We start from the raw sequence: 26,238 nt of genomic DNA on the forward strand, positions 1-26,238 counted from the left end.
TACTTACTGATATATTTGTTTATCTCATCTAGATTTTTCATTTTTTGTTGCATAAAACCAAGGAAAATCCACAAATTAATTATTCAGCCCTTTTCAAAACATACCTGTGACATGATCTTAGAGGGATTTTTGTTTGAAAACATTTGACAGTTGTTTGTAATGCTATTAATTTGTACAAGGCCACATCTGTTCAACAAGTGATGTTTTCATATTTTAACATTCCAAAAATATTATTTATGTAAGTGAAAAGATTTTGGCCAAAGTCCACATTACATGTGATTTTGTTCCTCAGTCCAGATCTCAAACAGGTGAAATACCAAGACACCTGCAAGTCAACAATCCAATAACAATGATGTAGGTCACATAAACAGTCCATGAAACAGAACAGATGTACAGTCAGGTCCGGAAGTATTTGGACAATGACAGAGTTTTTGTGATTTTCCCTGTATACTCCACCACAATGGATTTGAAATAAAACAATCAAGATGTGATCGAAGTGTAAACTTTCAGCTTTATTTTAAGAGGTAAATGTGGCATTACAGCCATTTAGGAATTACATTTTAAACAAAGTACCTTCATTTTCAGGGGCTCAAAGGTATTTGGACAAAGTGACATAATTGTAAATATAACCATAATTTTAATACTTGTATGAAAATCCTCCAGACCTGACTGTATATGCAGAATTACAGAGAGCAATTAATTACGAAAAGAACAAATCACTGTCAAAATTGCTTCCAGGTGAAAGTTAAATATGCGTGGTTGAGGTAATCTATGACAAAATCCTAGTGCATTTTGAAAAAAAAAAGCATCTTGTTAAGGGCCTGTCATCTGAAAAGAACGCTGGCACAAGTTGAACACAAACTTTTTGGAATTTCATATTTTCATATTTTATATTTCACTTTAGGATAACAGTATCAAGTGGGATTAGACCTGTTTCTTCTTTCTCAAGAGAATGTAGCCAAGCCAAACTCAGAGCTGAGGTATCCAATTAGAGATTCCTCCCCCTGTCTGTGGAATTAATGGCTGACGTAGAGAGATTCCTATCCTCAGAGGGGAAAAAAAGGTTTGTGTGAAAAAACAGCAAAATTCTCAGTGTGCCTGAGTTCACAGATGATTTAGTCTGGCTGGTATAATGCCTGGTCACTTCATCATCAAATCACTTTTCATTAGTGCTGGAGGAGAAAGTGTGCACATCTATCTAGCTAGTGAATATTCACACTTCAACAAATATTACAGACCAGCATTTTTCCCAATACAAGTCAATGGTGCCAGGACAGATGTCTAAGCATTCAGTGTTCAAAACATACCAGCGAATGTATAAGAACATGCCTGAATATGTAACAGCTTCCTGAGAGAATCAAATGCTATGAATGCTGAATGTTCTGAATTGTTGCAATGCATTGTGTATACTTTAACTCTTGGACTCTAACTTTTGTATAGTGGAGGAAATTGAAAACCCAGATGAAACCCACACGGACATGGGGAGAACACGAAAACTCCACCCCAGATAGCAACCAGTAGGGAGTAGGTAGTTTTGAGGTGGCAATGCTATCCACTGAGCCACTGTCCCACCCATGTAAATAACAGACTCAATAAAATGTCTAACAAAAGTAATTACATAAATGAGTCAATAAATTTATTAAAATCATAGAGTTGAGGAATTGCATAACACCGACATAAATGCTGTGTTCTACAGGCTCATATAGACGAAACACCCACAAAAGTGTATGAGAAGAAAATGCATTTGTAAAAATCTCTGTCTGTTATTTCACCCACTAAAATGTCAGTGTGAAATCTGTAATTGAATTCGAATTGTCATTAGTCACTATGAGTCACCAGCACACACTTTTAAAGTAAGTGAAAGAAAGAGATTCGATTGTATATCACAGCAGCATGCCTAACCACACCTAATAATAATGTACTTCTTCTAACCCCAAACTCTTTTTACAATTCCAGCACTCCTCGCCAGGTTACCGCCTGTGCTGTTCATAAAAATATCAAAACTATTTGTGCTGCCCACACATGCCTTATTTTTGCTTTTGCATTATGATCACAGAAATACTGCCCTTGTTTACTGTTTACTGTTTAACCACTTAAAGTCCCAGCTTATTGTTTAACTACTCATCTTAACACATTGTTTAATAAATACTATGAATTGTTCAGATAATAGTCAACTATATTCAACTAAAGTGAAACTAATAGGAAAAGTATGTAGTTATGAGAGTGAGCAAACAGGTCCTGGGAGTTCACTCCAAACCAAGCACTTTCATGTAACCAGTAATAGTGTGTGTAGTCCTCAAATGTAAGGCTAGACATTTCCATATTTTGCTCCATAAAAAATTTTGCTCTTTGATGCATTCAGTTCTGATTTATGTGTCAGGATTAGAATAAAACCCCATAAAAATTCTTGCTGAATTCCGAGAGTGGTGAGCATTTTTCTACAGTCAAATGTAGAACATATTCTTCTGATGAAAACTGTTTCTTTCTGTACTGCACATGAAAAATTAATTATTTTGCTTAATCTTTATTTTTTCCCTCTCTTGTTCTCTCTTTGTTTCTTTCCATCATTGCATCTGCACTGACTTCTTATTATCTATCTTCCCAGCAAATTTCACACAGGATATATAAGCTTTATGGACTTACTTAAGGAATTACCAGTAATACCAGTACAAAAGTGTGGTGGATGGATGGACAAATGGATGGATGGATTGACATTTCCATCAGTGGATTTAAATACACTCCCACTCAGAGCTTCTCTCAATTTCATGTACAGTATGCATTCCAAGATACAGCTTTAAAGGTCTATAGTCAGCCATCTGCAGACAGGCTGAGACAAGCTTTGTGGCAAGCACACACTATGCCACCCTTTATTAGACACTGACTAAATTATATATTGTTATTATAGAACCCCTGTCCCACGTTAAGTCCTTAACCAAATAAGCCTTGTTTACGTTTCATCAGAAGTGCTTCTGAAAAAATAATAATAATAACAGTAATAATAGTCGGCTTAGTGTTTTATGAAAGTGTCCAATGAAGATCTCATCTAAAGAAGTAAATACTGTAAATATTGTGTAGGTTATGCTAAGAAAACAAAATAATGTACAGCTGATAAAATAGTATCACTAATATTTAGCTACTAGATCTTAAAATGAACAACACTACCACATTTACATTCAAAAAATTGATTTAAACTTACAGCTTTGCTACTTTGACCAATACAACCACCCACCATGGCATCTTCACAACTCTCGCCTTACATGTCTCGTCACAGCAAGAGTCAAAGCTCACTCCAGTGTTACATCTTGCTACATCTTGGTCTGGCTAAAAACAGTTACAAGGCATTAAAGCAATATAAATAGCCAGCTTCATGTAGGGCCCTGGCTACCAGGGCGCCCTTGAAAAGTATAGATTTAAGCTGAATGATTAGACTGATTGACGATCATGTTAAATCACACACAACACCTACATCAAAAAACATGGACATCCTTAAATGCAGAATAAGTGTGTTGATGAAAAGAAAACTTAAAATGAAAGAGAAGCCAGAGAAGGTTCATCATCCCTAATGCAGGGGTCTTCAGTCTTATCCACAAAGGGCTGGCGTGGCTGCAGGCTTTCATTCCAGCCAAATAGGAGGCACACGTGATAGTTGATTGGAGCCCAAGGTGAACTGTTAAACAAGCGGAAACAGGTGTGACTCCTGCCTGCTTGGAATGAAAGCCTGCAGCCACATCAGCCCCTTGTGGACAAGATTGAAGACCCCTGCCCTAATGGGTTGGATTAAAAACAAACTCCTAACTAAAATGGTCCAAAGACGACTCAATTTGCTGTCAATGCTGGCCATTATGTTGAAGCTTGTTAAACAGCTGGAATCGGGCGTTTTACTAAAAGAGTTAGCTGAAAAGCAAGAAAGAAGCCAGTCGCATAATGGACATAACACCAAGGCTACTTAAATACTCATAATGGATGGGTTGCAGGGGAGCCTGGAACCTATCCCAGGGGGACTCCCAGGGGACACAAGGCGTGGGAAGGGGTGCCTACCTATCAGAGGGCACAATCGCAGCACAATTGGTCCTCATATTTAATTTGGCACAGCTTTTATGCTAGATGCCCTTCCTGATGCCCTTCCTGATGCAGCCCTCCCTAATTTTATCTGGGCTTGGGACCAACACTGTGCATGCATTGTCGCATTGGAAACCCTGTGGCTGGGGTTGGTTCCCTGGCAGGGAATCAAACCCTGGCCGCAACAGTAAGAGTGCTGAGGCCTAACCACTAGTCCTCCAGGGACTAAAAATGAAAATTCTCACATAAAATAACACCTGCACCATTCAAGTGGTTCAGCATCCGCAAGTAGGAACAAATATCTGGAATAAAAAAAACACAGGTAATGTTTTTAAAGGTTGCTTCCCCAAACTTTGGCAGTGTTAATCTGTAAATCGTTGTGGAACATGGAACGTGTATATGTGAATTCCAGTGATTTTTAGAATGCTATAAAAGAATAAACATTCAAGCCACCCAGAATATAAAAGTATGGGGGGAAAAGTAAGCTTCTGTATCATTAGGCCAGGTTTATCGCAATTGACATCATTAATTAGAATTTCTCTGTCACACTTTTGCATCTTCAAAATGCATTTTATTCATATAAAGTTTTAGATATGGAGCATTTAAAGTTTTAAATGTTGCACTTTTCCCACACATGTACTGTTTATCAGTCATAACCAAACCAAAATACACTGCTTACATTCACTGTTTACATATTGGAGCAGATAATGCTGAGCCTACACCGACAGTATGGTAGATCCCACAGTACAACGTGATGTGATGTTGATTCTCAAGACTGTCTTCACTGTAGAGTGAGGTGGGTGGCCTTTTCAGTATTTCTGCTTTGGTTTTCCAAACTGCCACAAGTGTTTTTCTGATCTTCTAAAGGCTTCAGAAGCCAACTTTTAGCCCTGATAGATACTGTGTCAAACTATAGTGGAACACTTCCACACATTTAGGCTAAACCACATACTGATTTCTGTAATACTACAGTTTAAAACATTCCAGATCATTAAGATAGTTGATGTGAACCACACCACTTTCCATGCACTCAGAAATCATTTTACATGTGTCTTTATTAAAATGATCTCCGTTTCTCCTCAACTTAAAGCTTGCTGATATAATTTCTGCTCACTCAATCATAATTGAATTGTCATGGTTACGCCTAAAACAGGCTAGGGCAGACCACACACACACACACACACACACAGGAACATGCACATAACACAAATTCATGTGCTGCGTTGCCAAGCCATCTGCTCAGCCTTTGTTTCAATGTGGGTTTTTACTTCCATCTACAATAACACTGCTGAGCCTCAGATCACAAACAAAACAAAAACTGTTTATGTGTGGTAGCAAACAAATATGAAAACAGTCTGCAATGTCTTACAGTGAACACTGGGGGGCAGCTTTGAGCTGGAGGTTTGTGGTGTGAGATGCCTTTATCTATCACATGCTGTTCAAATATCTCTCTGTGTCTGTCTGTCTGTCTGCCTGCCTGCCTGTATGTCTATCTATCTGTTTATTTTTGTTTGTTTATTTATTTATTTGTTCAATTTAAATAGTGCTGTACTTAAGGTTTGAGTGCCACATGAGTTTTTTTTTTATTAATTTTGCAGTGTACCCCCCCCCCCAATAAATAAAATAATTATTAATAAAAATAAATAAATAAATAAATAAATAAAAAATCACTACTGTAGAAATTATTAGGATTTTAATTTAGATCAACAGTTATAATTTTCTCATCTAATTCTAAGTTGTATGAAATAATAAGGAAAATTGATTTAATAGTCTTAAATCTTTAAGTTTTTGGGGGTTTATTGCTTTGTTATTGTATGCACTTACCACTTACAGTCTTCTTTTCTTAGCAGACAGTGTAAAGGAAAAACTAGCCGATAGGAAAGTCCCTGTTTACTGTGTGCAAGGCCAGGAAAATGTAACAGATTTTTACTGTGGTTTTGCTCTTGACAAACCCTCTGAGGATCTGAATGCCCTGCTTTGGTCCTTCACCTGTTGCAGTGCCATGATTGAAGCCTCTGCTTCCAGACTCCAAGAATTACAAATGGCCGGAATGCCTGCACTGGAATGAGCTGCTTTACTGCCAGTTCCTCATGTAGTGACCATAAAAGGCCGAAAGAGAAAATCTCACAGAAAGGGAGGGTAGCAAGGAAGAAGTGGTTTAGAGCTAGTCATCGAAGAACAAGCACTTCCACAATGTTTTCTCTTGTATAGAGAAAAATGACAGTTGGAACTGCAAACTCAACAAGGTCAGAACGAAAGGGTAAAATATGTGAAATGTCATGTGGCTGTCAAAAGGTCAACAAGGTCAAGTCCCGAACTTCTGTTCTTTTTTGTAGGGTTAATTGCAAATAATCCCACTGAATTGTATTATAATTTTACAATTTAATGTTCCTTCCAGTGTTTATTTATTATTAGTGCTTATTACTTTGCTCTGCAGGATTCCACTGAAAATGAGAACAGTCATAGTAATGTTTCTCTGTTTAAAAATAAATCAATTAAATGCAACAATAAAATAACTGCATGGAAACAGACAATAATATTCCAGAAGCTCATATATTTATTCGTTATTATTCAGTAGTAAACAACAGGCATTGTAGTGGAATAATAGTATTTTACTGCTGAAACAATAGCTCCCCCTAAAGGCACATGTCTGTAAATAACTTTTTTATATTTCTATTTTTTATTTTTGGCTATTTGTAAAATATTTAAATTTACTAAGTACCAGGATTTGTTTCAAATAAGTTACAGAATATAATGAATATAATCACAAGACAAAAAAACATTCTACAAATATCAGAAACCACATTACTGGTAGTGTGAACTTTAAATTAATGCCACTATTAATGCCACTATAAACTAAAGAAGCAACCTTCACACAACAAAGGTGTTATGACTGCATTTGGAATACAACAATATAATTTGTATGTACACTCACTGGCTATGTTATTAGGAACACCCGTACACTTGCTCAATCATGCAGACCCAAGTCAAGAGCTTCAGTTAATGTTCATATCAAACCTGGGAAATCTCAGTGACTTTGACTGTGGCTTGGTTGTTGGTGATAGACAGGCTGGTATGAGAATTTCAGAAACTGCTCAGCTCCTGGGATTTTGACTCACAACAGTCTCTAGAGTTTATACAGAATGGTGCAAATGAAAAAAAATCCATAGTGAGGAGCAGTTCTGGGAAACTCCTTGTTGATGAGAAAGATCAGAGACTGGTTCAGACTGGTCAGACTGGTTCGAGCTGATGGCTGTGGTAACACAAATAACCACTCTTTACAACCATGGTGTGCAGAAAAGCAGCTAAGAACTCACAACACATTGAACCTTGGGCTACAACAGCAGAAGACCACATCAGGCTCTATTTCTACAGTGGCTACAGTGGGCACAGGATCATTGAAATTGGACAGATGAAGATTGGAAAAACAATGCCTGGTCTTTAAAGTGGCCAGTGAGTGTATTACAGTGTTTCATTACTATAATTTTACTAGTTAAAAAATTAAGGAATATAGTGTGTGTGTATATATGTATGTATGTATGTATGTATATATATATATATATATATATATATATATATATATATATATATATATATATATATATATATATATCACTCATTTAGTATATATAAATTGCCTATGTCTATCTCTATGTATCTCTACGTATATGAAGAGGGGTGAAAAATTAAAGGAAAAACTAGCCCCTCTGTTATGTGGTAGTATGCTGGCATGCATCCAGATGTTTCAAATTCTCTGCTTACAACATGCCCTGATGTAACACCCTCCCTTTCTCTCAAGGTCAATGGTAGAAGGTAGAACGTTTCCAGTTCATTAATGTGATATCAAATTTATCAAAAATTAATTTGTCCAACCGATCACCTTTAATCCTATGATTAAACATTTCTATTCTGCTGGGAGTGTTCTCTTCCAAGATCCAAAGGGCACATGGGCTAACTGAGAAAAAAAATGGGCACAATGGTTTAATGAGTATAAAAATGTAAATTATATGCTACGGCTTTCACAGTCACCAGCTCTAAACTCATCTAAATTCAATGGGAGATTCTGGAGTGATTTGTTAGACACTGTTTGCTGCCGCCATCATTGTAACTAAGTAAAGATCTTTTGTAAGAATGGTGCTTCTCTCTTTACAGTACAGTTCTAGAGTAAAATTGATACAAGGGTATGCTGAAACTGTTCTAGGCACTTTAATATGTACACCACAGTAAGATCTGAAAGCCACAGTAAGTAACTGACAGTTAAAGTCAATTGTTATCAGTGCTGTCTTTTCTTCATAGGTCAGACTTGCTTATGGTGCAGTCATTAGTATCCTTTTAATCTGCTTCCACTTGTCTTGCAGTGCTTCTTTAAAGCTGTCTGTCATGAGGAAGTAAAACACAGGGTTGATGGCACTGTGAGCAAATCCGATTGGCCGTGTCACTATGTAAACTGCGTTGATGTAGTCCATGATACACCGTGAAAAATTTAGTTCAGGAAGCCGTGATGCAAGACGAACATTCCTCATTATATGGATGGGTGTGTAGAGCACCAGAAACATTATTGCTGCAGACCTCACGATTCTTACTGGCCTTTGGAAGGATGTCCCACGCATCTCCTCTCTTTTCACGAGTACAGAAACCATCCTCTGTGATGATAGAAACAAACCCACCAGTGGCATCACATATCCAGTTATGGTGAGCATTACGCTGTAGATCAGAGTAACTTTGGCCACTCCCAGACTTGCAAAATCACGACACACTGTCCAGCCATTTTCCTCCAAGTCCTGAATAATGAAGACAATGAGGGGAGCGATTTGAGCATTCACCCAGATCCAGTTCAGGATGGTGATGCATAATGCAGCCTTGAGAGTCAACAGGATGTGTTCTCGCTGTGGGTGACACAGCAACAAGAACCGGTCCACACTTACCCACATCATGAAAAGGATGCTAGAGTACAAGTTCACATGGAGAATGTAGCGATTAATCATGCATAGTGCAGAATTGAATTTCTTCAGGTTGTGAGCGTAGTTGTAGGACAGCTCGGGTAAAGTGCACAGGAAGATGAGGTCAGACACAGACAGGTTAAACAGGTACACATTTGTGGACTTCCAAGCAGGAAGGCAAAAGATATAGCCTAGGACCACCACTAGGTTTCCAATGAAGCCAAAGGTAAATTCCAGAGCATACATTGGTGAGAGGTAATCTCTCTCTAATAGTGGAGTGATGAACCTGGAACAGTTGTCCTGCAGCCATAAAGATTATTGTACATACAATTACTTCACATAAATGGCTCTATTTTCATGCCAATGCAAGCATATTATGCTGGTTAATGTTGGCGTATTGTTTTTTTGGTCGGGTGCACACCAGTATTTTGACCCTTGAGCTCTGTTGCTATTTTTGTCATCATGAATTAAGGCGTTGTGCTAATGTGTGCGGAACTGTGCGAAAGGGGTTGTGCATTTTTATATATCATATAGTCATAATATATCATAAAAGTCTATATCATCCAAATATTAACTAAATACAACACACTTAGTCACACACTAAGTTTTCTTTTAACCAGCATTTAAGTCTAGCCCAGCTGAGATGCACCATAAAGGCATAAACTTCACAGTCAGTAGTATCATATGTGCTCCCATGTTCAGTCTCATGACCTCCCAGATGCTTTGTTTTAATTAGGAGTGCTCTGAAGTGATGATGCCAAAGTAATCAAAATAATTCAGTGTGAAGCAGATTATTTAGATACTCTCAGGTGTGGGGCTTTAATTCTCTTTCTAATAATAATAATAATAATAATAATAATAATCTTTCAACCTTGTATGCTTGTAATATTAACAGCTATATTTAGATAAAGATACATAATTTACATAAAGTGAGAATTTGGGATTTATCATGATTTGGTTATATACATACACACATACCCAAGACAAAATATATTTCCTGTAATTTCTTCCAGCTAGCTGGTTATTTTTACCAAATTGGACACCTCTTAGTAATGTATTAACTGAAATCCCACCCCTTGTTTCATTTGCGGCATGAAAACACCTGCGCCGTCGCTCACAACGATATAAAAAATATGCAACCTTGTTTTTGTGCGTGCACCATGGCCATGAAAATAGAGCCCAAATTCTCTGTGGTATGATGTTGTAGACAGAGATTATACCCATGCAAGAGTTAATTTCACACAGGGGATTTCTCATGATAATAATGAGATTTATGTAAAGCATGCAAAATTTCTTTGCATAAAACCTATTAGGCTTCAGCCTGTTATGCTTCTTTATAATGAAAATGTTTAAAAGACCAAGTTTAATACAACTAAACAATAAAGCAAAAGTAATATGCCCTTTACTTCCTCCTCATTTTACGTTACAGACTGTACAGGGTATAAATGATCTGAACACTTGTGAAAATGTGATATTTTTGTTTGATTTATAATAAATGTGCCAATCCTCTTTGGGGTTTTTTATGTAGTATTGTTTTGTTTTGTTTTTGTTTTTTTTTTTAGATTTATGTTTTAAAAAGACTATAATCCAGTTTATGCATAATCCCTTGAAAGACTTAATTAACAGATTTGGTTACTTCATTTGCAAGTACTGAGGTACTTTGTAAACAATCTGATACACATAAAACAGAATTTGCCTATGGCTACACTACTAGAAAATTTAGAAACCTTAATAGTTCTATATTTGTTCCTCTGGGTGAACCATTAAAGGTTCTATGTTCAACCCTACAGTAGAGTGTTTTCCTATCAGAAAGGGCTTCAAGTAGAACCCTTTTGTTTAAGATAAGAACCTTTAATTATCCAATTAAACCTTAAAGAACCCTTGAAGTATTACCAGAAGTATTAACAATACTTTCTGATAGTAGATTTATAATAATGCTGATAGTAGATTTATATAAAATCAAACTAATGCATTAAAGTAGTAAGGCGCTTGTGCTTCACCAGAGTTAGCAGTTTTCTTCCTAAATTTTATTATAGATAAATATTATATATTTTATCCTAAATTATAAAAATTATTTGAAGGAAAAAAATCTCATGACAGTATAATAACCTCTAGCATTAATACGGCTCATTAATACATATTTATACAGGTTTATCTAGTATTTATCTAGTACACATTATCTTTCTCAAAGTATGTATTTGAAGCATTCTTACCATTGCGCTGTTTGGTCTGTTGACTTTGGGAGTGTGAAGTCAGTTTTTCAGGGTTCCTTATTCCAAAAATCACTGCACCGCCCATTTGTAGCACATCATCATTAAGTGTAAACTGTACACTGCATTTATTGGTATTTTTCTAACCAGAGATCTGATGCAATGACACACTGATGCAATCTGATGCAATGATCACTTTGTTGCTTTTCTTCTTTCTTTCTCTGCCTCCATGTCTGTCTTTCACTTCTGTTTATTTACGTATTGTCATTTCTGAGACATTTGTAGAGGTGCAGGTGGAAAGGTTTGTTGACTCAACCTTATTTGATGGAGCTTTTCCAGGTGTCTTGTACATTAAGTCTAGATTTCAGCTGTATTGTTGTTTCAGAATCATGAAGCCAGCATTGCCAGATGGATTGTTCACATGGCACCTTCAGGACACCAGACCCTGGTGCCATTTTCCAGCTCCTATACCCTCCAGCCTCATATGGCAAACCTAACTTTGCATAAAATATCTCAAGGCTACTAGTCATAACTAAATATTTATTGGTCATAGTGTAAGTTTCTGAAATCTGTAATGCAGTTTTCATTGCACTATTCATTATTCACAGTAAAAATATCTACAGTTCACTTTTGACTATTTGTAATTCTATTTCAACATATCCATAATGCAGCTAAATTGTCACACTAAATGTTTTCTGATTCTCATATATAAATACTATAACATTGGAGAACATGAGGAAACACTATACAGTTTTCAAATGATCATTTCATTTGTTGAAAGAAAAAGGTTATGCAATACTTATATCACCCTAATTTCACCTATAAATTTTCTGTATGTGCCAACTATAGTAGCAATGACTGCAGCCAAATGCTTCCAGTAACTGGAGATCAGTCTTTCACATCACTGCAGAGGAACTGTGGCCCACACTTCTTTGCAGAATTGCTTTAATTCAGCCACATTGAAGGGCATCTGAGCATGGATTACTTGTTTAAGGTCCTGCCACAGCGTCTCAGTGGTGGTGTTTTTTGGTTGCGCTTGACTAACCTTAATTTTGACTAACCTTACTTGACTGCTGAATTAATTTTGTATCTGATTTATTTTGCTTTTGTTATGTAAAGCGCCTTGAGAAGCTGGTTTTATAGGCACTATATAAAATAAAGTTTACTATTATTATGACTATTAATAATAATAATAATAATAATAATAATAATAATATTTGTTTGTTTGTTTTGTATCATTTAGATGATTTGCTCTTTCGAATCTGTTTCTGTCTGTTTTGAATCATGGTCTTGCTGCAAAACCCAAGATTTGCTCATTGGGCTTCAGATCACAGATAGATGACCAGATATCCTCCTTAAGGATTTTCTGGTAGAGAGCAGAATTCATGGTTCCATTAATTATGGCAGGTCGCCCAGGCCCTGAAGCAGCAAAGCATCCCCATACCATCAAACTACCAATATCATGCTTGACTGTTGGTATAATATTCTGATTGTTGAATGTTGTGTTAGCCTTATGCCATACAGTATATAATGGGACCGATGTCTCCAAGTTCCAATTTCAACTGATCAGTCTACAGAACATGGGTGGCTTGGGTGTTTGTTTTTTAGGACAATGTGAAATGAGCCATTATGTGCCTGTTGGTTAGCAATGATTTTCGCCTTGCAACTTCCCATGGACACCATTTGTGACCAGTCTTTAAACTTTCTAATGGTAGAATCATGAACACTTACCTTATCTGAGATGAGGCTTGCAGTTCCTTTAGTGTTCATCTGGGTTCTTTTGTGACTTACTGGATGAGACTTCAATGCACTTTTGGAGGAATTTGTTAGGCCAGCCACTTCTGGAAAGATTCATCCCACGCCACGTTTTCTCCATTTGGAGATAATGGCTGTGGTTCGCTGGAGTCCCAGAGCCTTAGAAATGGCTCTGTAACCCATCCAGACGTATTTCAATAACTTTTTTGGTCATCTCATCTAATAACCAGATTATTGGCTTGTGTTTATTGGCTAGGCATTTGCAGTGATGTAGGTAAGCCGTGTGCGTCTTGCCAAATGTCAGTTGGTGAACCCACCAGCCACACCAAACACGCCATTACGCCCTCTCCCACTTCGAAAGAATTGGCATGGATCTCATCAGGCCATTAAACCAGTCAGCATGAGGATATCACTTCATATTAGTTCTTGTGGACTATGTGATGCAATATCCCAAAGCCTCTGACAACCATCCGTACAGAGAGTATAGTGGATGCACTGTTTTGAATAATCTCTCGAGTAGGGATCCTAAAAGAGGTCCTAAATGACCAGAGATATAATTTATGTCACATACACTGCAAGGGCTGTACGAATTATTAGGGAAGCTTTTATGATCAACAAATGGATGCATTAGTGGAGTGCTTTAATAAAATGCTTAAGAACATGATTTGTTATTTTGTGCACAAGGATAGCCAAAATTGACCAGAAATGAAGTTCAGTTCATCGTTGACCTGTGAGCAAAGCGCCACACATTGGGTCACTTATCAAAGGACAGTTTCCTCAAGGATCAGTAAAGACTGCAACAGCTCTATAATAGATTCCCAACTGAGACAATTTGCACCGGGAGATAAAATCCTCATATTGTTTCCCACCTCTAGCTCGAAATTACTTGCCAAGTCGCAAGGGCGTTTTGAGGACACACAGCAAGTTGGAGATGTCGACCGGTTTTGCACGAAGATATACCAGCTTAACCTCCTGAAACAGTGGAGGGAGGCATTCCCTGTTGCTCTGGTGATGTCAGTGGCAGAGAGAGACGAGTTGTGGCTGGAGTGTCCAAAAACATCTGAGTCCACTGTGATCCCAGTTGGAGACAATCTCTCACCATCCCAGAGGTCAGAGGTTGTTAAGTTGCAATCCAAAATTTTGGAGGTGTTTTCCTCCCAGCCTGGACACACACAAATCATGGCGCACCATATAGAGACTCATCCCACTGTGGTTGTATGCAGCCAACTGCATCATTTACCTCAACACAAAAAAATTGTTCAAGATGAATTGGGGAATATGCTAGAGATGGACATAATAGAGGACTACCACAATGAATGGAACAGCCCAAGGCCAGTGGGGTGGTCTGTTTTTGTATGGACTTCCACAAGGTTAATGCAGTTTCGAAATTAAATGTCTATCCCATATCTTGTATTGATTCATACCTTCAATCGGCTAGGCACTGTTCATTTTTATTTCACCCTGGATTTGACCAAGGGCTATTAGCAGATGCCCTTGTCACTAAAGTCCAAGAAAAAAGATTGCTTTCCCTACCCTGTTCTGTTTACCTCAATTTGTCACACTTCTGTTCAGGGTTTCAGAGTGCCAGCCATGTTTCAAAGACTGGTGGATTTGGTGTTATGGCCCCACAGTCCACATGCTACTGCATATTTCAATGGGAAAATAATCTAGTGGTAAGGATAATAGTAACAATTGACCCAAGAACAAGAACAGCACATCACCTCCATGCAGGTCCAGTGCCTCACCTAAATGCAGGTCCAACACCTGACCTCCACACTGGTCCAAAGTAACACCTCCATGCAGGTCTAACTCTTTACCCTTACAGTGGCCTCCTGAACTGACTTGTTCCCCCATACCTCCCAGCTGTGTCTTCTCCTGCTGCAACCCTCGATGAACCTAAGTCAAATGAGCAGGTTTTTATAGAATTGATCTGAAAACCACTGCAATGAATTTGGTCAGCAGGGCTGATTTCACACACTGTTCTACCAGCAACCAAATCAATGTGTGTCTGTGCTAATGTCTGCATAGACAATGTTTTAAAGGGGAGCATCCAAGCATTTAAAAATGCCCTGCTTTGATCCTCAGGAAAAAACTAGAAATTGTCTTTGTGGACAGTGAAGGTAACTCGAAGGAAGCTGTACATTAGGGAAGACCAATTACAGTATCTCAGGTTGTTATTATACAGTGTATGTAATATTTTTGAAGGGCCCTTGGTAACCATGGCAAATGGCAAAGCCTTGATTTGATTGAAATGACAGTTGTTTACTGATTGATTCTTTTTTAGTCTGTCATTTATGTTTTTCAGCTCTTGAGACCAGTTAATACACAATTTTTGGACAAGTAATATCTGTCTGCATGATTCAGGGTTGCACTGGGTCACAGTTCTTTTCCAGCTGCAATAGGTAAGGTTGAGGACTGCCTCAGCATCATTGGAGCACTTCATTGTGTTTCTTCACTGGAGGAGAGGAATGCCATTGTCCAGTCAGCTATAGCATATTATGGCTAGGGATATGTCCATGTGGCATTGATACATTGACACATTTTAATATTTTAACAACTTACTGTACCTTAATGATCAAAAAGTGTAGACATATAGACATACAGTCAGGTCCTGTAGTATTGGGACAATGACGGAGTTTTTGTGATTTTGCCTTTATACACCACCACAATTGATTTGAAATAAAACAATCAAGATGTGATCGAAGTGTAGACTTTTAGCTTTATTTTAAGAGGTTCCACAAAAATATGGCAGTTACCATTTAGGAATTACAGCCATTTTAAGCAAAGTACTTCCATTTTCAGGGGCTAAAAGGTATTTGGACAATTGACTGACAAGAGGTTAATTGACCAGGTGCTGTACATTCCCTTGTGACAAATGAAGCAGATAAAAGGTCTGGAGGTGATATCAGGTATTGAGTTGGCATTTGGCAGCTGTTCAACTGGAGCCACCAATATGAAGTCCAAGGAGATCTCAATGCAAGTGAAGGAGGTCATCATTAGGCTGATAAAACAACATAAATCTATAAGAGAGATAGCAAAATCCTTAGGTGTGGCCAAATCAACAGTTGGGTACATTCTTAATCGCATAATCCTTTCCTTGGTGAAGAAAAACCCCTTCACAACATCAACAGAAGTCATGGAGAAAGTAGGCGTATCATTGTCAAAATCTACAATCAAGAGACACCTTCATGAATGTAAATACAGAGGGTTTACAACAAGGTGCAAACCACTGGTAACATTCAAGAACAGGAAAGCCAGATTAGACTTTGCCAGAAAACATATATTCTGGAATATCCATATCCAATATCCCATATTCTGGAATAAGATTCTTTGGACTGATGAAACCAAGATTATCTTGTACCAGAATGACGGGAAGAGAAAAATATGCTGAAAGAAAGGAACAGCTCATGATCCAAAGTATACCACATCATATGTCAAACATGGTGGAGGCAGTGTTGTGGCATGGGCATGTATGGCTGCTAATGAAATGGGCTCCCTGGTGATTATTGATGATGTGACTGCTGACAGAAGTAGCAAGATGAATTCTGAGGTGTATAGGGCTATACTCTCTGCTCACATTCAGCCACATGCTACAAAACTGATAGGACACCGCTTCACAGTGCAGGTGGATAATGACCCTAAACATAATGCAAAAGCAACTCAAGACTTTTTGAAGACAAAGAAATGGAATATTCTTCAATGGCCAAGTCAGTCGCCTGATCTCAACCCAAAAGAACATGCTTTTCACTTACTGAAGACAAGACTGAAGGCAGAAAGACCCACAAACAAGCAGCAACTGAAGGTGGCTGCAGTGAATGCCTGGTAAAGCATCTCCAGGGAGGAAACTCAGAATTTGGTTTTTGAGAACATGGGCTCCAGACTTCAGACAGTCAATGACTGCAAAGGATTTTCATCAAAGTATTAAAATTATGGTTATATTTACAATTGTCACTTTGTCCAAATACCTTTGAGCCTCTGAAAATGGAGGTACTTTGCTTAAAATGGCTGTAATTCCTAAATGGTAAATGCCATATTTTTGGGGAACCTCTTAAAATAGAGCTGAAAGTCTACATTTTCGATCACATCTTGATTGTTTTATTTCAAATCCATTATGGTGGTATATAAAGGCAAAATCACAAATTCTGTCATTGTCCAAATACTTCTGGACCTGACTGTATATCTATATATACACTGCTCAAAAAAATTAAAGGAACACTTTGAAAACACATCAGATCTCAATGGGGAAAAGTATCATGCTGGATATCTATACTGATATGGACTGGGTAATGTGTTACGAATGAAAGGATGCCACATTGTTTGATGGAAATGAAAATTATCAACCTACAGAAGGCTGAATTCAAAGACACCCCGAAAATCAAAGTGAAAAATGATGCAGCAGGCTAGTCCATTTTGCTGAAATTTCATTGCAGCAACTCAAAATGATACTCAGTAGTTTGTATGGCCCCCACGTGCTTGTATGCGTGCCTGACAATGTCGGGGCATGCTTCTAATGAGACGACGGATGGTGTCCTGGGGTATTTCCTCCCAGATCTGGTCCAGGGCATCACTGAGCTCCTGGACTGTCTGAGGTGCAACCTGGCGGCGTCAGATGGACCGAAACATAATGTCCCAGAGGTGTTCTATTGGATTTAGGTCAGGCGAGCGTGGGGGCCATTCAATGGTATCAATTCCTTCATCCTCCAGGAACTGCCTGCATGCTCTCGCCACATGAGGCCGGGGATTGTCGTGCACCAGGAGGAACCCAGGACCAACTGCACCAGCGTAGGGTCTGACAATAGGTCCAAGGATTTCATCCCGATACCTTATGGCAGTCAGGGTGCCATTGTCTAGCCTGTAGAAGTCTTTGCGTCCGTCCATGGATATGCCTCCCCAGACCATCACTGACCCACCACCAAACCGGTCATGCTGAACAATGTTACAGGCAGCATAACATTCTCCATGGCTTCTCCAGACCCTTTCACGTCTGTCACATGTGCTCAGGGTGAACCTGCTCTCATCTGTGAAAAACACAGGGCGCCAGTGGCGGACCTGCCAATTCTGGTGTTCAATGGCAAATGCCAATCGAGCTCCACGGTGCCGGGCAGTGAGCACAGGGCCCACTAGAGGACGTTGGGCCCTCAGGCCACCCTCATGAAGTCTGTTTCTGATTGTTTGGTCAGAGACATTCACACTAGTGGCCTGCTGGTGGTCATTTTGTAGGGCTCTAGCAGTGCTCATCCTGTTCCTCCTTGCACAAAGGAGCAGATACCGGTCCTGCTGATGGGTTAAGGACCTTCTACGGCCCTGTCCAGCTCTCCTAGAGTAACTGCCTGCCTCCTGGAATCTCTTCGATGCTCTTGAGACTGTGCTGGGAGACACAGCAACCCTTCTGGCAATGGCACGTATTGTTGTGCCATCCTGGAGGAGTTGGACTGCCTGTGCAACCTCTGTAGGGTCCAGGTATTGGTTAGGGTCAGTGCTACCAGTAGTGACACTGACCCTAGCCAAATGCAAAACTAGTGAAAAACAGTCAGAAAAGATGAGTAGGGAAAAAAATGTCAGTGGCCTCCACCTGTAAAACCATTCCTGTTTTGGGGGTCGTCTCATTGTTGCCCATCTAGTGCACCTGTTGTTAATTTCATTAACACCAAAGCAGCTGAAACTGATTAACAACCCCCTCGGCTACTTAACTGACCAGATCAATATCCCAGGATTTTAATTGTCTTGATGCTATATTCTGATTAAAAAGTGTTCTTTTAATTTTTTTGAGCAGTATATATATGTTGTTGTTGTTTTTTTTGCCCATGCCATTTCTTTGTTTTTGTGTGCACACACACTTCCACTCCGTGCAGCTTTTATAAATGAGTCCCCGGGGAAAAACAGCTACTTCATAGAATAAAAGCCAATGAATGTAAAGTCACAGAATATGAAATAATGTTAGAAATTGTATTGTTGTGTGGGTCTGAATGTTTACCAAAGAGCTAGAGAAATTTCATTTTCTATAATGGGTTGGATTAAAAACAAACTCCAAACTACAATGTACCAGCAAGGACTTTTTGCTGTCAATGCTGGATATTGAGTCTGAGCTTATTAAACGGCTGGATGGCCAGTTGCCTAATGCACATAGCATTGAGGCTACTCAAATATTCTTACTCATACTGGATGTGTAATGTAGAACTGTATGTGGGGTTTTTTTTGCATTTGTTGGGTTGTGAGGAGGCAGTCAAGGCTGTGTTGGTTCATGCGTGGCGGGGTGGGGAGGTATACCCTGTGTAGGTTCCTGCCCATGGGCCCAGGATTTACTAATCCCCTGGGAATCATGCATGCTCATAACAGCTTACCTTTCTAGTTTGACAGAGCATATACAGTATGTTTCTCCTCACAGCACCGTTATGTCACACTTTTGCATCCTCATAAAGGTTATACATATAAAGTTTTTTTTTTATATTTGGCACTCGCCCTCGGCATGCAGGGTTTATCAGTCACAGCCAAACCAAAATACACTGTTTACATTCAGTATTTACCTATGGAGCAAAAAATTCAGAGTCTATACCGACAGTATGGTAGATCGATCCAACAAGGTGATGTGACCTTGATCCTCAAGACTGTCTTCACTGTAGAGGTGGGTAGCTTGTTTCTCCATTTCTCCACTGGAGGGAGGGTGGTTTTCCAAATTGCAGGTGTTTTTTTTTATTTTCTGAAGGCTTCAGAAGCCAGCTTTTAGACTTGATAGATATTGCGTCAAACTATAGTGGAAGATATCCATACATTTGGGATAAACCACATACTGCTTTCTGCAACACCACAGTATAAACTATTCCAACTCATTAAGACTGTTGATGTGAAACATACATATCTATTTTTTTAGTTATTTATTTGTTCAATTTATATAGCATTTAAGGTTAAGGTTTTGAGTGTCTTATGAGATTTTCTGGCAAAATGAGTAAATTTTCCATCATACAGTTGAATAAGATGTTAAGTATAATCATGGCCTAAAACAATATGACTTGGCTTTAATGGCAATTCCATCACATGTGTCACAGAAAGAGAGGGCAGCAAGAAAGAAGCGGTTTAGATGTCATCGATAAACAAGCACTTCCACATTGTTCCTCGTGTTTAGAGAAAAATTATAGTTAGAAATGCAAACTCAACAAGGACAGAGCAGATAAAATATTTGAAATGACACATGGCTATACGAAAAGTCAACAAGGTCAGCTCCTGAGCTTCTGTTCTTTCTTGGTAGGGGTAATTGCAGATTTTAATATACATAAGCTTCATTAATTCCTCTATATTGTGTGATGAACTTACTGTTTAATGTAAATTGTCCTTCCAGTTTTTATTATTAGTGCTTATTTTATTTACTATTATTTGTTATTATTGCTTTGGTGTGCAGGATTCCACTGACAAATAAATACACAAAAAAATACAATAACTTTTGAAAAAACAATCATATTGAAGAAGCTCCCTTTTTTATTCATAATTATTCAGTAGGAACACCACGATTTATAGTGGAATAAAAGTATTTTACTGCTGAGAGAATAGCTCCCCCTACAGGCACATGTCTGCAAATAACTCTACTTTACATTTCTGTATTTTATTTTTGGCTATTTGTAACATTTAAATTTACCAGGTACTAGGAATTGTTTTAAATAAGTTACAGAATATAATGATATATAGTGAATATAATCACAAGACAGAAAACAGGGAACAATGTTACTTCACTAATAAATGTAGGCTACACAGTGTTTGCTTGCACAACTGATAAAGAACAATAAAGAACTTTTATCTGAAACATCCTATTTCTCTGTAAACTTTGTGCTACATTGCAATTTTACTACAATTCTCTTTCTCTTTCTCACATATATACATACATACAGAAGGGTGAAAAATTAAAGGAAAATCTAGTGCCTCTGTTATGCAGTAGGATACTGGTGTGATTTGGCTCCATTTGTTGCCTTAGAGCAGAGGTATTCAAACTGTGGGGCAAAAGAATTGCAGGTGCGGTGCAAGTAAGATGGAAAATTATGTGAAATAAAATCTATCAATGTACGTCCAACCTAACTATCATTAAAGAAGTATAAAATTAACATCTTTTTTTTTTGGCTAGGCAAAAATGATTAAATTAACCTACAACAAAGTTTCAATTATATAAATAAAAATTGTTTTAATGTCAATTGCAAGTGGACAGTGAAATGTAAAATGTAGGCCTACTGTTATGTTTCTTACTGTTCACTGATTTTACTGCCCTCTTCTGCTGCAGTGTAAGTTTGAATTTGTTTGCCTTAGAGAAAATAATCTCTGCATTCACTAGAGTTCTTCTGACTGATCACCTTTATTCTATGGTTAAAGATTTCTATCCTGCTGGGAGTGGTCTCTTTCAGAAAGACAGCACCCCATCCACAGGGCACAAGGGCTTACTGAATGGTTTAATGAGTATTAAAAAGTAAATCATATGCTATGGCCTTCACAGTCATCAAATCTCAACACAATTACCAGTGTTAGGCAGTGCTTGCTACCATCATCACAACATCTAAGTAAATATATTTTGGAAGAATGGAGTTTATCGCTCCAGTACAATTCTAGAGACTTGTAAAATCTATACTGAGGCTGAAAATGTTTTAGGCACTTTAGTAAGACACTTTATATTGGTTTTTGCTTTAATTTGTCACCCATCTGTAAATAAATGTACACCACAGTCAGATCTGAAAGCAAAGCAATTGTTGTTAGTGCTGTCTTTGCTCGATAGGTCAGACTTGCTTATGGTGCAGTCATTAGCATCCTTTTAATCTGCTTCCACTTGTCTTGCAGTGCTTCTTTAAAGCTGTCTGTCATGAGGAAGTAAAACACAGGGTTGATGGCACTGTGAGCATATGCTATTGGCCGTGTCACTATGAAAACCGCATTGATGTAGTCCATGATGCACCGTGACAAATTTAATTCAGGAAGTCGAGATACAAGACGCACAATCCTCATTATATGGAGGGGTGTGTAGAGCACCAGAAACATGATTGCTGCAGCCCTCACGATTCTTACTGGCCTTTGGAAGGATGTCCCACGCATCTCCTCTCTTTTCACGAGTACAGAAACCATCCTCTGTGATGATAGAAACAAACCGACCAGTGGCATCACATATCCAGTTATAGTGAGGACTACACTGTAGATCAGAGTAACTCTGGCCACTCCCAGACTCGCAAAATCACGACACACTGTCCAGCCATTTTCCTCCAAGTCCTGGATAATGAAGACAATGAGGGGAGCGATTTGAGCATTCACCCAGATCCAGTTCAGTATGGTGATGCACAACGAGGCCTTGACAGTCAACAGGATGTGTTCTCGCTGTGGGTGACACAGCAACAAGAACCGGTCCACACTTACCCACATCATGAAAAGGATGCTGGAGTACAAGTTCACATGGAGGATGTAGCGATTAACCACGCATAGTGAAGGATTGAATTTCTTCTGGTTGTGAGCGTAGTTGTAGGACATCTCGGATAAAGTGCACAGGAAAATGAGATCAGAAACAGACAGGTTAAACAGGTACACATTTGTGGACTTCCAAGTAGGGAGGCAAAAGATATAGCCTAGGACCACCACTAGGTTTCCAATGAAGCCAATGGAAAATTCCAGACCATACATTGGCGAGAGGTAAAGTCTCTCTAGTAGTGGAATGTTGACACTGGAACAGTTGTCCTGCAGCCACAAAGATTATTGTACATATAATTACTGCACATAAAGGGCTCTATTTTCATGTCAGTGTAGGAGTAATTTGCGGGATCATGCTAGCATGATGTTTTTTTGGTTGGGTGAATTAAAAAATGTTCACCCTCTATTGTTATTTTCGTGGGCATTAATTAATGCGCTGTGTTAATGTGTGTGGAATGGTGCAAAAGGAGTTTTGATGTTCAGAATCCACCTAAGCAATGCATTTCAAATGCATTTTGGTCCAAAAATGGAAATGTATTACCCTGAGGGATAAGATTTTTCCCTGTTAAAGTGCAGACTTAGAAGTGGTTTAGTGGATATTCACAATTTATATAACTGCATTTCAGTAGAAATAGGCTACATCATCCAAATACTAACTAAATAAACACGATTATTATAACTGTAAAAATAAGAACAAACGACTTAGTTCTGGCTAGACAATGGCAATTTATATGGAAAGTTTTTCTGTAGTCGCACACTAGTTTTTAATTTAAACCAGCATTTAAATCTATGCCAGCTAAGTTGCACTATAAAAATGCATGCCAATCCATCCTACTTTGTATATATACACGTAAGTGAAGCATACACTTCACAGTCAGTGTCACATGTGCTTCCATATTCAGTCTAATGATCTTAAGATGCTTTGTTTTAATTAGGTCTGCTCTGAAATGATGACCTCAAAATAATGAAAATAATTAGAGTTGGTGTGAAGCAGATTATTTAAATACTCTCAGGTGTGGGGCTTTAATTCTCTTTAATCTTTCAACTCTGTTTGCTTGTAATATGATCAGATCTAATTAGCTAAATATACTGTATGCAATGACTCACAAGTCATCTATTCCATTGATAAAAACAGAAAGTGTATATTTGGGGTTTATCATGTATTGATTCATAAATTGTTTAGAATAAGTGTTGTATTTTACAGTGTTTAAAGAGTTGCCGTCTGACCTCCGTAAGCTCACAGGCACTAACAATAAAAATATGCACTTACATCTAAACGTAATCATTTATTAAACTAACACATAAAGTGGGGTTCAAAAGTCTGAGACCAATTTAAAATTGGAAATAAACAGAAGATTTTAGAGTTTTGAAATTTTTAAACAAAGAAAATGTTCAATATTGTGAATGTTGAAGATTCTGCACTATTCCTAGGTCCTTATTTTAATTTAAGCAAAGTTGTGATTTTGACCATGTTAACTGCTTTATACAAAAGGTCAGATTTTCCTCATGCCTAATCTCATCTATTGAAGCATGTGTTCAGATGACACGCCAATGGATTTGATCTAAAATGGATCATAAGTTTTTGCACGAACTTGTGGAGTCCGTGCCAGCTCGAGTGCACACTGTCATTAAAGCAAAAAGGGGACACACCAAATACTATGAAAGTCTGAAACTCATGTATTATTCAAATATTTCAATAAAATAAAATAAAAATCACTGTAATAAATTTAGAAAAGCCAAAATAGAGGCATTTTTTCTACTGGTCGCAGACTTTTGGTCCCCGCTGTATATACTGAATAACAGAAAATATATATCTGCTTTCAGCCAGTGAGGTATTCTTTGCCAGTTAAAATCAACATGAACTCTGTATGTGAAATATGAATCATGTCATTACAAAAACACCACTGTGCTGCACAACACACACTAAAATCTTAAAGGAAACGAGGAGCTGATTTGATTGGACATCTCTTATTAATGTACGTACTGAAACGTAACCCTTTTTCACATTTGCGCAATTATAACACCTGTGCCAACACACACGAAGACAGTTTTTAAAAATGCCAATATGTTTTTGTGTGTGCACCATGGTCATGAAAATAGAGCCCAAATTCTCTGTGGTACAAGGTTGTAGACTGAGATTATACCTATGCAAGAGCTAATTTCACATATCACAATAATGATATGTATGTAAAGCATGCAAAATTTAAAGCTTGTTAGGCTCCAGCCTATTAGATTTCTTTATCAAGAAAAGGTTTAAAAGACTAAGTTTAATACCAGTAAATGATTATGCAAAACTAATATGCCCTTTACTTCTTCCTTATTTTACATTACTGATTGTATGGAGTATAAAGGATCTGAATAGTTGTGTAAATGTGATATGTTCATTTTTAATTCAATATGATTTATGATTAAAAAAGACTATAATCCATCTTATGCATAATTAGGTGAAAGAATGAATAAACAGATTTGGTTACACTTCATTTTCAAGTACTTAGATACTTTGTAAATAATTTGACACATTTAATTTATTTGCCTAGGGCTAAACACCAAGTAAATATAGAAACCTTAAAAGTTCTATAGTTGACCCTCTGGGTGAACCCTTAAAGCTTCTCTGTTGAAACCTACAAAAGAATGTTTCAAGTAGAGCCCTTTTTGTTAAAGATAAGAACCCTTAATTATCCAAACTTTAAAGATCTTATCAATTATCAAACCTTAAAGAACCCTCGAAGTACCCATGAAATGAGTAATCATTCATAATTAACCAATGTTGAGGGTAGATTTATATAAAATCAAACTAACGCATTAAGTAATAAACATAATATTTATGTATAATACATATCTGTCTTACATTTTAAAGAATAAACTAAACTTTAATCTCTTACTGTAAGTAGTAAGGTGGTTGTACTTAACACAGCTAGCATTTTCTTTCTAAATATTAGACTCTTTGAAGGAAAAAATCTCATGACAATATAATAATCTTTATCAGTAGTGGTACTCATTAATGCATATTTATACATATTATCTAGTACACATTAACTTTCTTAAATTATGTATATTTGAAGTATTCTTACCATTGTGCTGTTTGGTCTGTTGGCTTTGGGAGTGTGAAGTCAGCTTTTCAGGGTTCCTTATTCCAAAAATCACTGCACCGCCCATTTGTAGCACATCATCATTAAGTGTAAACTGTACACTGTATTTATTTGGTATTTTTCAAACCAGAGATCTGATGCAATGACACACTGATGCAATCTGATGCAATGATCACTTTGTTGCTTTTCTTCTTTCTTTCTCTGGCTCTATCTCTGTCTTTCACTCCTGTTTATTCACTTATTATTTCTGAGACATTTGTAGAGGTACAGATGGAGGGGTGATAAGTTTAATTAACTTAACATTGTTGACTCAGTTTGATGGAGCTTTTTTGACTGCCTTGTACAGTTTGATTGCAGCTAAACTATAAATGAATTAAAAGTGGAAGAATACTAAAATCAGCATTTAAAAACAAATAGAACAGCCAACAGCAGCGATGAGGATGCCTCCACCTCCAACAAGTATAGCCCTTTTTGTTACAATTTTGTACACCTGATATGCCCTTAAAATATATTTCATATAACAGGAAGGATGTTATTGAAGAAAAACTATTTCAGACATTTGACCTTGCTGTGACCTTGACCCTGTGTGGATCAATTCCAAACTCTAATAAGTTCATATGCTGGTTACAATTATAATTCCATATAAATTTTACTACCTGAAAACATAATGCCTTTACCTCCTAGTTGTGGAAGCGTAAGTATAAAACTGTGTTTTGTTTTTATCCTTCAGTTGCTTTAAAGGAAATAAAAAATTTCCAACCA

At 37.7% G+C, this 26,238-nt stretch overlaps 2 protein-coding genes across 2 annotated transcripts; both read right to left on the reverse strand.

Moving 5' to 3' along the window:
* Positions 1-8,011: 8,011 nt before the first annotated feature.
* LOC113543367 (succinate receptor 1-like) lies at positions 8,012-9,323 on the reverse strand. Its single transcript, XM_026941493.3, has one exon. The coding sequence runs from the start codon at positions 9,243-9,245 to the stop codon at positions 8,367-8,369; it is 879 nt and encodes a 292-aa protein (XP_026797294.2). The 5' UTR covers positions 9,246-9,323; the 3' UTR covers positions 8,012-8,366.
* Positions 9,324-20,431: 11,108 nt separating this feature from the next.
* Positions 20,432-22,742, reverse strand: LOC113543368 (succinate receptor 1-like). Its single transcript, XM_053227673.1, has one exon. It carries the CDS (start codon positions 22,598-22,600, stop codon positions 21,722-21,724), a length of 879 nt encoding a protein of 292 aa, XP_053083648.1. The 5' UTR covers positions 22,601-22,742; the 3' UTR covers positions 20,432-21,721.
* Between the last annotated feature and the right edge of the window lie 3,496 nt (positions 22,743-26,238).

The sequence above is a fragment of the Pangasianodon hypophthalmus genome, chromosome 21 (genome assembly GCF_027358585.1).
Source record: "Pangasianodon hypophthalmus isolate fPanHyp1 chromosome 21, fPanHyp1.pri, whole genome shotgun sequence".
Taxonomy (NCBI): Eukaryota; Metazoa; Chordata; class Actinopteri; order Siluriformes; family Pangasiidae; genus Pangasianodon; species Pangasianodon hypophthalmus.